This window comes from Mirounga leonina, unplaced genomic scaffold, assembly GCF_011800145.1.
Source record: "Mirounga leonina isolate KUSES-001 unplaced genomic scaffold, KU_Mleo_1.0 Mir_151, whole genome shotgun sequence".
Lineage (NCBI taxonomy): Eukaryota > Metazoa > Chordata > Mammalia > Carnivora > Phocidae > Mirounga > Mirounga leonina.
In genome coordinates this window covers 53,171,157-53,184,827 of record NW_023270377.1, presented here as the reverse complement: position 1 = coordinate 53,184,827, position 13,671 = coordinate 53,171,157, and the positions used below count along the sequence as shown (strand labels likewise).

The window sequence follows — 13,671 nt, the reverse complement described above, 5'->3', positions numbered from 1 at the left end:
TTTGTCAAAAAAGGAATTAATGGAAGCTTCAAAATCACCACAGAAAGATATATAAATAATACCTATGGGATCCTTTATTAAGATTGGTTCAGTTGATCTACTTGGTTTTCCAGGTCCAGCAAGATTTTCAGCCAACACACGGAATTGGTATTTTTTCTTATTGGTGAGACCTTTCACTCTGAATTAGGGACAAAGTATAAATTGGATACCAAGATCAGCAGAAACCTCTGTGTATTTAACGCAGAAAGGGCTAATTTGTTTAAATTGTAAAAAACTGATACCGAAATTTAACTGAAATTATTTCATTATAAATTTAGATTTGGTCAAATGTACCAATGTAATTATAGTATCTATAATAGTGATCATTCTCATAACATACTGGAAGACCACTTTGCAACTTACAGAAAGTAAATATTTTATAGTAAAGAAATTAAGAAATGTGCCCTTAAATGGAATTTACATCATTTTTGAAATTATGTGGTAACACAAAATATAAAAATAATTTAAAATTTTATGGTAATATATAAGAATGTATATCAAAAGGAATGCTAAAGAATAAAAAATCATATATAGTGCTATCTTAACATCTTGATGGAGATATTGGACATACCTATATGTTGTGTCCTTTACTGGCATCTTATTGCATCTGACCCATTTATCGGTATCAGGATCTAATCTTTCAACCCAGTATCCAGTGATTGGGCTGCCACCATCATCGTCTGGCTCATACCATGTGAGAGTAACTGCATCTTTAGTTATATCAGAAGGTTCTAGGCGAGTTGGAGGTCCAGGTGGATCTATAGGCAGGATAATGATACAAGTGTTACATGTCCTATATATAAATATGACACCCAAATCCAAGTTTGACACAAGAATCTTTTAAAAAAAATTTTGGCCAATGGATTAATGAGAAACTTACCAAACTGAAATTTAGCTACTATTGGAGAGGCCTGAACTGGTTCACCAACACCATACATGTTTTCTGCAGCAACTCTGAAGATGTATTCTTTGTTGGGTGTTAGTTTGGTTGCCTTGTAGTTTGTATCCTTGACAGTTGATGAGAGCTTATGCCATACTTCACTGTCAGTCGCTCGTCTCTCCACAACATAGTTTGTGATTTTAGATCCACCATCGTCACGTGGTGGGTTCCATGTTAGAAGGCATGATTCATTGGTCACTTCTGTGATGTCAAAAGCGGCTGGTGGTCCAGGTTTGTCTGTGGAGGACATTACACACTCAGGGAAAAAACCATTTTTTTTATATCCTGCTTGATTTCAAAAAGTAACTGCAATGAGTTTGCCCAGTTTTGAAATGACAGCCTCACTCACCTAAGACGTTCACTTCCACCACCGCCGTGGCCCGACCACAGATATTCACAGCCTCGATGATGTACGTGCCAGTGTCACTTCTCTTACTCTCCATGATAGTCACTGTGGATTTCTTAGGAACGTTTTCAATGGTGATTCTTTTGTCCTGCTTCAGAAGTTTATCGGCCTTTGTCCAAGTTATTTTAGGTTCAGGTTTTCCAGTTACAGTGGCAGGAAGTTCGATCTTAGTTCCTGCTTTTACAGTGAGACCAGCGAGGAGCTTCACGTCGAGGAAGACTTCTGGAGCCTCTAAAATTGGAAAAGATTATTTACGATGTTAGCAAGTTCAAAAGAATTAAAGGCAGAGGCCTGGTTAATAGCACAAAACCCCACCATACGTACCCTGTGTATCCACAGCCTGGATTTCATCTGTGGGTTTGCTTGGTTTGCTAAGGCCTTGCCTGTTCAAGGCCTTCACGCGGTAGGCATACCATTTGCCTTCTTCAAGACCTGTCACTTCCATTCTATCAGAAAACAAAATAGGATATTTTACTATAATGCACATAATCTGTAGTATTCATAATCTTTCTAAAATTCATACCTACTCTTGATAGAATATTACTCCTTAAATTAATTCTGGATTGCTTCAGTATTGTAACTAATGAAAACCTTGGAGGGGGGATAAGTTCAGCAGCACTTTTAAAAATTGGACAGGCACACCAGGGGAATTCTCAGTGAAAAAAAAGTAACAGATTTTCTAAAAGAAAAACACTCATTTTAGTGGGTAAGATGAAACATTTACTTGTGTGCCATAATTATCTTTATAATGTATAAAATATAGATATTAAGTATAAATGTAAAATAAAATAGAAAATAAACAAAATAAAAATATAAGTTATATTTTTATATAATTATAAAATAATTATAAAATAATTAAAATATAAATATAAAATAAATATAAAAATATAAAAATAGTAATTCTAAAAACCTACTTTGTTTCTGCAACTGGTTCTCCACAGGCAACCCATCGATCAGAGCCTCGTGGACATTTTTCAACTATATAGCCTGTGATGCGTGAACCACCATCATGCTTAGGTGGATCCCATGTTAAGAAGATGCAATTGGCTGTTCGATCCCTCCATTTAACATTCTCTGGTGGGTCAGGTACCGCTATAAACATTTTAAAGAGAGTCAGTCTTAGATAGGTCATCTATGAAATCTCCATATTGCCAACCCGTGCCTTTCCCCCATAACTTCAACTCCAGGTATTAAAGCAAAAATGGTAATAAAAGGCTAGATAAGAAATCATCAAGAATGTACTCACTTGCAGGAACTGACATATTTACAGGTTCATCAGTATATGCAGGTTCTCCAGGGCCACATTTGTTACGAGCACAGACTTTAAATAAATACTCTTTTCCTTGAACAAGATCAGGAACTGTGAATTCTAGGTCAGTCACAGAGTCTATAACCTGGGACAAAGAAATACAATTACTTGTTTCCAAAAAACGCTTTCCCTGAGTCAAAAAGATTTTTATCATGAGCAGGGATACAAATAGAAATTGTTTTTGATAAAGATTATTTCATATTAGGGAAAAAGTTGCAGGGGAAACACATAATATTTAAACCTTACTATGTTAAGGTGAAACTTTCATAGTCTATACACATTAAAAAGGTGGCAAAAAGGTATTGATTCTTTTCACTAGGTTGGTTATTAAAAACATGATTTTAAAGTTTTTTTTTTTTTTATTAGCACTCACGAGAGCATGAGCAGGGGGAGGGGCAAAGGGAAAGGGAAAAGCAGGCTCCCTGGGCAGGGCTCCATCCCAGGACCCTGGGATCATGACCTCAACCAAAGACAGATGCTTAACTGACCCAGCCACTTAGGTGCCCCTAGAAATGGTTCTAAACCAAGGTAAAAACAATAATGAGTAATGAGTAAATAACAGTAATAAACTGAGGAGGAAAAAAATGGTAGATTGGGCCAACTAAAATAATCTAGTGGAGTGAGAAGTCTGACCACCAGGGAATCAAGTACTTAGTGTCCTTAGAATCGCTTATAGCTTAATAGGCCATATTGGGTACTTATCAGGTACCAAATGAATAGGTTAAGTTTTATTTTTTTGTAAACTTAGTAGAAAATTTGGTAAGGCACGAAATAAGGCAATTATACCAAATCTAGGTTGAACTACCTCAGGAAGCATTAGCATCAAGGCATCTAAAAAAGTTTTTTGTTCTTTTTCAGCAAGGCAAAGTGCAACCATATAAACTTTGCCTGGCATCCCAACATACTGGGCTTTCCCCTGCTCTTTTTTTCTGGAGTTGGTGCATTGCTGCTCAAAACTCACTTTAGTCCATGTTTTCCGGCTGACTTCTCGCTTTTCAACAACATATCCAGTTAATGGACTTCCTCCATCATCATCTGGTGGTTCCCAAGTCAAATGTACTGAGTCTCTGGTTATGTCACTAAATTTCAGTTCTTTGGGTGCACTTGGGCGAGCTGAGAAAATGCAGTCAGAAATCAAGATAGGTAATAGCTTGAACCAATATTTGTTAATACTGTCAAATCACCTTTTATAACAAAAGTTTAGGTCCTTACCGATTACATTGACATCAATTTCCCCAGAAATTGCTTTCACACGATTTTCTAATTTCAGTATATAAATGCCCTTGTCTGGACGTTCACTTGGAGAAATGACAAGTTCAGCGTAGGCAGATAAGGTTTTCATTTTCACACGGTCCCCTGCTTCTAGTACTTTATCTCCAAAAGACCAGGTTGCACTTGGCCTTGGATAGCCTGTACTTGGAACCAGGATCGTGATAGGATTCGGGACAATAACTTCCAGACCATCTTTAAATGCACTTAAATCCATTGTTGGTTCAACTACCAAGAAGAAAAATTAATGAGTCTCCGGTACTATATTTAAGCCACCCCCCCCCCCACCCACCACCAAGTAGCTATGCGCTATTCCCAAATCTAAAAACAAAATATCCACTTACCAAATGCATCATCAGCAGTTAGAGGACCAAGAATTTCAGATGGATCTGAAACACCAGCTTCATTTTCTGCAGATACTCGATATAAATATTTATTTCCTTTTTGTAATCCAGTAACCTAAAGTTATGAATCAATATTTGTAAAAAACACATACATTTAAGTCCGTGATCGTACACTGAATATTTTTATAGATGCAAATTCCCTACCTTGTAAGTCAGTTCAGGGACAAGTTTCTTATTGCAACGAATCCAATCATCTTTGCCTTCTTCACATCGCTCAATTATATAACCCAATATGGGGCTTCCTCCATCTTTCAGAGGAGGCTCCCATGTGAGCTGAACTGATGACTGAGTCTGATCGGAGGAATTTAGGTTCACAGGAGGACTTGGTCGCTCTGGAATGGAAGAAAGAGTTGGAACACACCATTTAATTCAGTGATAATTTATTAATGTATAATTTCTATCATCCCCATTAAAATATTAGGTTTACTGAATTCACTGAATTAAGCAGGCACAGTCTGGATTTCTATGACTTTGTTCACATCTTTCTGATATTCTACCTTTTCATTAACTTTATTTTAATAGGCCTAATTTCTAGGTTTCATGAAGTAATTATTTCTTTTTTTTTTTGATGGGCTTACCAATTGGATCAGCAACTTTGACAAAGGGTGTGGCTGCACTTGGTTTCCCAACTCCAATTCGGTTTTGGGCTCTGACCCGGAAACTGTACTCCTGTCCTTCCACCACATCAGTGACAGTTGCAGACAGGTCTTCAGCTCTTACGGTCATGGCAGTGTCCCATCTGATAGAAGTCTTATCTCTTAATTCAATAACGTAGTTTGTGATCTCAGCTCCTCCATCATACTCTGGTGGCTCCCACGTCAGTGAGACCCCAAATCTATTTATGTCAGTGATGGCTACATTCAAAGGAGGGCCTGGCACATCTGGATTTCATTACAGAAGAAAACATGGCTTTGGGTTAAATAAGGGATAAAAGCAAAGATCAGCTCGTTTGCAATTTACTTAAAAACTTCTTACCGTATTTACTCCTTGCTTCTACAGGATTGTCAGTTTCTACTGGTTCACCAGTGCCAACTCTGTTTCTTGCACTGACACGGAATAGGTACTCAACTCCACCTTTTTGTAGTCCAGTGACAGTAAACTCACAACTGTCTGCACGATCAGTGGCCAGAACCCACGTCTTCCTTTTGATGTCACGTCTTTCAACAACATAACCTATGATTTTGCTTCCACCATCAGTTAATGGCTCTTCCCAGCCGAGGCTTACTTCACCATCAAATGTTTCTGTCACTTCTAAGTTACGTACTGGCCCTGGAACATCTGAAATTCACGTATAAAATTTTTTTTAGTGTGTTACCATGCTTTTAATTGTGCTTTGCCAATTGAGTCCAGGTGATGCAAGGGCTTACCAATAACTTTTAAATTGATGAATGCTTCTGCTTTTCCATGTTTATTCTGAAGCACAATTTTATACCTTCCTTTGTCTCCTTTCTTAGCTTCTAAAATTCTGAAAGAAGTTTGTTCAGCTGTCGTATCAACAGTTTTTGAAGACAGAGGTTCATTTTCTTTAAACCACTCAGCTTCTGCTTTAGGGTAGGCATCGTAGGGCACCACCATTGTCAGAGGCTGGCCAACGTCAACCACAAGATCTTGATCAGCTGTCTTGATTTTAGGTGCAGCTAGTGAGAAAAAGAACATGTGAATGCTTTTGAGTTATGTATTATAGTCCAGCTACACCATAGCTTCTTTACTATGTATTTGTTAGCAAATATTGGTTACATAGCCTTGGAAGTATATCACAGTAACTTTAGAGGAGAGAAAGCTTCTTTGCAAATTGTCAGACTTGAGAACAGAGGATTAAGAATGATCTAAAACCATAAAATCTCCTTTCTTTGCCAAAAATAATAATAGAGAACTAAATATAGTACAAAACATGTTTGTTTGTTTTTATAAAGTAAGCATGTCATACTTAGTTCAAGATAAACCAAAATTTTTATGTACAAGGGAATAATGGCTTTTTCAGAGTGACAACCCACTAGGATGTCTTGGAAGCTAGAGTGAGGATGAGAACAGACCTAAGAGGCTCCAGAGGGGTTTGGAAAATAGAAGAGACCAGAGCTTTCTCTAGGACTGGGTTTTTGGGGATGACTCTCAGGGCAATATGTTAATTCTAGGAATTAATGAACAGCCACCATGTGCCAGCACCTGTTCAAGATTCTAGCATGTAAAGAAGAATGCTTTCAATGACCTCTTACTCAGGACACTTTGTGGTAAGAGACATTAGAAAAGTTACACGTGGACAGAGCCTAGCAGAAATAAAAGGCTCTCACAAGCATTATCTCATTAATTATGAAATCTGAAACTTAATGGAGTTATCTGTGATATTGTGAGGATATTTGAAAATAAAAGAAAGGGATTTACCTGCCAGTTCAAGCTTAGCTCTGGCTTCTTTGTCTTTGGCAATAAATCTGTATTCACCCTGGTCACGAGGTTGAATATTACAAATCTGTAGCCTGTGTATCTTTCCTTCACTCATCATCTGGTGTTTGTCACCCTGAACAATAACCATGTTATTTCTTAGCCACTGAACTTCCACCTTATCTTTGTTGAGCTCAGCAAAAAAGACAACATCAGCACCAGGGGCCTCAAGAATATCCTGGGGAGGCCTGATGATCTCAACAGGGATTTCTGAAAAGAAATGTAAAATGGATACAAACATGTTCATATTTGGGTTAATCACCTTTAAAAACTGGTACTAATAGCAGGAGGGGAAGAATGAAGGGAGGGGGGAATCGGAGGGGGAGATGAACCATGAGAGACGATGGACTCTGAAAAACAAACTGAGGGTTCCAGAGGGGAGGGGGGTGGGAGGATGGGTTAGCCTGGTGATGGGTATTAAAGAGGGCACGTACTGCATGGAGCACTGGGTGTTATACGCAAACAAAGAATCATGGAACACTACATCAAAAACTAATGATGTATGGTGATTAACATAACATAGTAAAAAAAAAAAAAGCAAAGTAAAAAAAAATTAAAAAAAATAACTGGTACTAATATCAAAATTGTCCTTTCACTCAGTGTGTACCTTCCACAAAAAGTCTGGCTCGAGATTTTCTGTCTTCTACTCCACAAGCATATTCACATTCATCATCCAGCCTGCAGTCTTTTATAATGAGTCTATGTGTACTTCCATCTTTTTCAAATTTGTATCTAAGAGAGGAGATCGAATTATTTGTTAGCTTGCATAATGATCACTAAATTGTCAAGCAATTAACAGGTAGTTACAGAAATAGAACTTCAGAGGCTTTCACTTACTTTTTGCCTTCTTTGATTTCTCTCCCATTTCTGTACCATTTCACATTTGCCTTCTCTCTGGAGAGCTGGCAGGAGAAGACCGCGTCATCAAATTCAGTGACTGTCTGGTCTTCTAAGTGCTCTACAAATTCTGTTGGGGCTTCTATGATCAGAAGGTCGGCAACAGATTTATCTTGTCCAGCGGTGACCATGTATTCACCCTCATCTGGGAAGCCACAGTCCTTAATGATTAGAGAGTGCTTGTATTTATCGATTCTATATAAAACACGGTTGTCAAAAGCCACCTCTTCTCCATTTCTGGTCCATTTCAGTGTTACATTGAGGCGATTCACCTTGCACCAGAATGTGACCGTTTTCTTCTCCATTGTTTCAATATCTTTAAGAGGCTCAATAATCCTGAGGTCTTCCTCTGTTGTAAAGGAGAAGAATAATGTTGACTTGAACTGTTTTCACAATAGATACCGATTTAAAAACTCTTGTTAATTCCACGTAAGTGACTTACCTTCTACTATTAGATTAGCAGCACTCTTCACATTTTCACCTCTGTGATTGGTCAGAGACACACTGTAATTAGCTTGATCATCTAATCGTGCATCTCTAATTCTGAGGGTGTAGACCAGGTCTTTTTGGAGAATAATGTATTTTGAACTATCAAAGATGGCCTCTTCATTTCTGAACCATTTGGCTTTGGCACCTTCCGTATTGACTTCACAGTTGAAGACGACTTCTTGTTGTTCCTTTACACGAGTGTCCTTAAGAGGAACTATGATCCTGAGTTTTTCTGAAAGCAACCAACAATTCGCAGAGTAAGAAGAAGGACCAAAGTAGAGACAAACGTAAGCAAACCCACGAAGCGAAAACAAACGTACCAATTACTGTCAAGTGAGCTGCCCCTCTGGCGGCTCCAACCATGACTACGTAAGTGCCCATGTCTTGTAATGTGGCGTCTTTCACAACCAGGATCCTCTTTTTGCCATCAGCAATGATGTCATATTTGTCTCCGGATTCAAGTGTCTTATTATCCCTCTTCCACTGGACTTCAAAGCTTTCCTTTGATATAGAGCAGACAAATTCAGCCTTTTCTCCTTCAAGTACTTCAAGGTTTTGAGGCTTTGAGAGAAATTCAGCAGCGAGTTCTGGAAAGGAGCAGTTGCAAGGTATTAAAAGCTTCAGCATTTGTACCTTAAATGCATCAAGTATGAATTCTTAAAATATGACTCGTTGTACTTTTCATACCATAGACTTTGACTTTGCCATCAGTTCGAGAACTTGGGAGTCGGCAGTTGTAGTTGCCGGCATCCTCAAGATGAGCATTCCGAATGATCAGAATTCTCTTTCGTCCATCGGTAAGGATTTCATATCTTCCTGTTTCGATGATCTCCTCATCCCCTTTGTACCAAACCACTTCTGCTCCAGGCTTGGAGACTTCACAAACCAGTTTTATAGTGTCTGTTTCACTAACTTCAACGTTGCCAAGATTTTTTGTAAAGACAGCTTCTTCTTCTGCAAGAAGAGCAAAAAGAACAACATTGAGTTAAACTGAAAATTATTATTTTTTTTTCCAAAACATATACTTCTGTAAAGAAAGACTTCACCCTTACCCAGTACGGTCAGCATGCCAGAAGTTCTTGCTGTCCTTACTTCACAGGAATATTCTGCTTCATCATCCAGTAGACATTTGTTGATGACAAGAATGCGCACTGCTCCCTTAGATATGATGTCGTATTTTTTGCCCTTTTTAATTTCAGCACCATCTTTAAACCACTGAACCTATATTTGAGATACATAGATACTTTTATCAGTTTTCTTATTGTCCCTTCACATATGCGTCCTTAAGAGGAATTAGGATTCTGAGGTTTTTTTGAAAACAGCCAACAGGACTATGGTGTGAAGAAGAACCAAAGTGGTAAATACAAATATAACCTAAACCCAAAAGGGCAAGAACAAACTTCTTCAATATTGTTAAGTGAGCTGCTGTTATTAAAGATAATGGGGTCATATAAGTTTTTTTTTTCCACCAGGGCTTTAGATACCATGCAGACTAAGTCCTTTGTTTTTCGGATGTGTAAATGGAGACTCAAGATTGACTTGCCAGTGGTAGTTAATGAGACATATAGAATTGCAGATATTTGTTCTTAGCCTAAGAACATAGCAATTTCATATGGCCCAAACCAATAATATCTGAATCTCCTGATTGTGAGTCCATTGTTTTTCAAGTAATAGTTAATGAATACTACAAAGAAAACAATGAATCAAGTATGTATTTCACACCAAAGTAATAATCTTTAATCCAAAGGCAAAGTGATACTCAGGTTTGATTCACTTTCTTTTTTTTCTGTTTTGTCTAGGCCAAAAGTAAACAAAGGTATCCGACAACACAAGAGAGCAATCATACGTTCACAGACCTTAGCGTTCTCTCGGGAAATTTCACACTCAAACCGAGCCATTTCTTTTTCTTTAACTTGAAGGTCGGTGAGTGGTCTTAAGAATTCCACATGAGGAGCTGTAAGAGAAGGTCATCAGAATTCAAAATGAGGTTTCTAGCCATTTACTCTGACATTACTGTGCTATTTATTGAGAAAAAGTTAGTCTTTTGCAGGGCCTTTCCATCTTAATAGGCTACAACAGACTTTGACAGCACTTGGAGCTGCCATTCATGTACACTTTCCCTTTTTTTTTTTACGTATCTCTCTAGGTTTCATAAACTATGTGGCATACTGTATGTCCAACTGATTATATATCTATATCTACAACCTATCAATCGCCAACAAGTTTCTCCTGAATGATGGCCGAGAGAAAAATTCTCATTGATACGGCTCCAGAGCTGAAAGCTGATATTGTCAAAGGAAACACCAATAGCAAAGAAACATTATTTTATTTAAGGCAGGCTAAATAATCTTTGAGAAATTAGCAGAATTCAACAATAATGCAATTGAAGTGCTATAACCAGTCTTGTCTATGGCTAAGAGGCATGAGTCTGCAATTGAAATCACACATACTTAGCTTTTTTCTTTTCTTTCTTTTTTTTTTTTATGCTTCAAAGATGTCACACATAAGTCAGGCATCTATTAGCGCAACAAAGCAATGTGTTTTGTATGGGTGGGTGATTTGTTTTTTTTTAAATATATCTCATTTCATTTGTTTCCAGAATTAAGTCAGCAGATGGTGGGATCAGAGAGCTGCCCCCTTGCCCCTCCTTCTTTTAGGGCTCCTTGTGAGTCCTTCCCAGGATGATCGTTCTTGATCAGTGAAATTCTGGGACACAAACGCTGGCCAGTAGGCTTGAAGATATGCTCATGGTGGCTGAGGCTTCTTGGCGTGGTAACAAAGTAGATGACAAAGGGATGAAGGAGACCCAAGAAGCTACTCTCTCATTAGCCAAAAGCAGAGCGACCACAAAGAGGAAAGAATAAAACAGTACAAGATGCATGGAAGCACAATCAAAGCCACTATTTTGTAGCTGTTGACAGATGGGAAGCAACTAAACCAAACAGCAGCTATCGCACAAAAATACAGACTGAAAAATGTTATCACTGGACAAACGAATGAATGAAGAGATGAGCTAGCATGTGACATTTAGAAACAAGGTGTATCTTTCACCAAAGGAAGAAGTAATGCTAAAAACCATTAGTGTTCTCTTCATTCACAGGACTTCAAGAATCCAGTCTTCACTCCATCTTATCACCCTTTCTTATTTTCAGAGATAGCATTATGTAAGTGGGCTTTATCATATTACAGCGGACTTTAGCGTGATCCTATTCAAACTGCAATTTCATACTCATTTTCTAGTTGTTCCTGAGAATTCATTTCTTTCCAAGTGGAAATTGCTTTCCTTTCTTTCTTTCTTTCTTTCTTTCTTTTTTTTTTTTTTAAATCATGACTCCTTTCTTGTCTCTTTCATTCAATTTGTCCTTATCTGTCTCAGGATATTCCTATAGTAGGTTTAGCCCCGTAGACAAAGCGTACCTCTGCTCACTAGTCAGAAGCACAGTGAAAGTGATTAATGTGTCCTTATCAGACCAGATGTAGTAGAATAGCTTGTCTTTCTTTTTCTTTCTTTCTTTTTTTTAAACACATAAAGGATCAGGTTATGTCAGTATTGATACTATAAGTTGCCAAGAAAGCAGTTAGGCCAAGAAGGGCATGCAAAAGGTGGCAGGGTTTTTTGTTGTTGTTGTTGTTATCAGAGTTGCAAATGAAAAGTCCCGTGTAAGAAGAATACTTACGCACAACGTTCAGGTTACAGGAAGTCTTAAAATCCTTAGCATCACAAGTGTATGTTTTAATATCCTCTGGAGTACAGCCGTGTATAATAAGTTTTCTGACCCTGCCATCAGCCACAATTTCATACTTCTTGCTTTTGAGAATTTCTGTCCCGTTTTTGAACCATTTCACCTTAGCATTTTCTCTGGATACTTCACACTCAAGGACTGCGGTGGCTGCTTCTTCGACCGTCTGGTCCTCAAGAGGCTTAGTGAACTCAACGGGGGGTTCTGAAAGAATCACACTAATTAGCCAAGGTAGTTTTCCTTTCCTCCTCCAAGACTTTGAGCACCTCCTCAACTTTCTTCTGATATTGCCAGGGCTTTTTCTGTTTTTAAATTGCATTTGTTAGTTTTGATTCTACTTGGATGCTTTCCTCTAATAATGATGTTTCATCATTATTTGTATATACAGAGGAAAGGTGTTGTTTTAAACAATATGAAACATCGAGACATAGTAGCCGCGTCTTGGTTAATAAAGTGATAGATACCCAGTTTGATAATAATTCTTCCTCCAGCCGTTTATTGAAAGCAACATAAATGGGGGGACAGAAAGAGGAAGTAAAACATATTCTAGTCCATTTTGACTCTTTTTTTTTTAAAGTAGTTTTTGAACTATTTTGTTAGGCCAAAAAGTAAAATTTGGATATTTGGTGGATTTTAATGATCTGTGGTACTCAGCATAATTGAGAGTTGACATTATTTATGAACCTCTGCATTAGACATATTTTTAAAAATAAGCCTTGTAATTACCTTTCACAAAGAGGTTGGCATGAGTTTTGAAATCCTTTGCTCTTAGTTGGACTTCTCCAGCGTCTTCTAACTTTACGTCCCTCAGAGTAAGTGTATGAACTTTTCCTTCTGAACGTGGGACCACCTAGTTTTTTTGGAAAAAAAAAAAAAGTACAGTTTAAGACTATATGAAACAGCAGTTCAATACATACATAGGTACATTTAATTCACTTAGGTAAATAATTTGAAATAGTGCTTTCTAAGTTGTTTTATAATCATATATAGAGCACATATGCCTTTGAAAGTGATTTTAACCAGTAGTTTGGAATCTTTTAAGAAAGTTTTAGGCTTTCCTAGTTACCCTTACATAATTATTAGGTGGCCTTTTATGTTGAAATGCCTAGCCAAATTTCTGTTTATACTTCTGTATATATATTTATATAGCCACTGAATTTATATATATGATAGAACTTAGAAAAGCTAAATCATGGAAGGAAGGAAAAAATTCCTGCATATAGTAAGCTGCAATATCATGATCTCAGAATATCAAGACAAATGCTGCCATCACTATTAATATTTGGGTGAGAAATTCTTGTTGTAAATGCAACCTTAGGTGGTTTGAAGAGGCAGTCTGTAGAAAAATGAATTGTCCGAAAGAATACACCACCTTGATATGGGCTGTCATTAGGTCCCATAATTGTGGCTTGCACAATTACAAATCAGGCTACAGACAGGGCCATCTTCACAGTAATGATGCTAAGACAAGGGCATGGCTATTAATATAATGACCTTAATAATTGAGAAAGGTCAAAAACACAATAAGGGAATACAAACAGGGGAAGGTAATTAAGATATGTCCTGCATCATAGCTACCTAATCAACATGATGCTTGAATGGGAAAAAAAATTTGTTTTTGTAATGGTGTTTCAAAATAAATTTTGGACCGTGAATTAGGGCTATTCTTTTAAAGTATTTCAGATTCCAACCCATCTACAGATATAGCCTATCAGTTTACACATTGTTTTATCATTTAAATT

The 13,671-nt window shown here is 37.5% G+C and overlaps 1 protein-coding gene across 11 annotated transcripts in view; it reads right to left on the bottom strand.

Moving 5' to 3' along the window:
- The window catches only part of TTN (titin), a 269,823-nt gene that overhangs the window by 86,184 nt on the left and 169,968 nt on the right, over positions 1-13,671 (bottom strand). For all 11 annotated transcript variants that reach the window (XM_035007649.1, XM_035007637.1, XM_035007643.1 and 8 more), the window contains 24 exons: positions 12,656-12,779; positions 11,867-12,133; positions 10,046-10,143; positions 9,242-9,410; positions 8,877-9,143; positions 8,510-8,776; positions 8,143-8,421; positions 7,641-8,049; positions 7,411-7,535; positions 6,747-7,013; positions 5,735-6,004; positions 5,343-5,645; positions 4,946-5,248; positions 4,512-4,699; positions 4,308-4,422; positions 3,907-4,191; positions 3,656-3,807; positions 2,632-2,779; positions 2,300-2,477; positions 1,710-1,831; positions 1,329-1,616; positions 920-1,216; positions 611-797; positions 63-178 (listed from right to left, as the gene is read on the bottom strand). In XM_035007649.1, the coding sequence (XP_034863540.1) occupies positions 63-178; positions 611-797; positions 920-1,216; positions 1,329-1,616; positions 1,710-1,831; positions 2,300-2,477; positions 2,632-2,779; positions 3,656-3,807; positions 3,907-4,191; positions 4,308-4,422; positions 4,512-4,699; positions 4,946-5,248; positions 5,343-5,645; positions 5,735-6,004; positions 6,747-7,013; positions 7,411-7,535; positions 7,641-8,049; positions 8,143-8,421; positions 8,510-8,776; positions 8,877-9,143; positions 9,242-9,410; positions 10,046-10,143; positions 11,867-12,133; positions 12,656-12,779 (5,224 nt within the window). The remainder of the gene's footprint in view (positions 1-62; positions 179-610; positions 798-919; positions 1,217-1,328; positions 1,617-1,709; positions 1,832-2,299; positions 2,478-2,631; positions 2,780-3,655; positions 3,808-3,906; positions 4,192-4,307; positions 4,423-4,511; positions 4,700-4,945; positions 5,249-5,342; positions 5,646-5,734; positions 6,005-6,746; positions 7,014-7,410; positions 7,536-7,640; positions 8,050-8,142; positions 8,422-8,509; positions 8,777-8,876; positions 9,144-9,241; positions 9,411-10,045; positions 10,144-11,866; positions 12,134-12,655; positions 12,780-13,671) is intronic.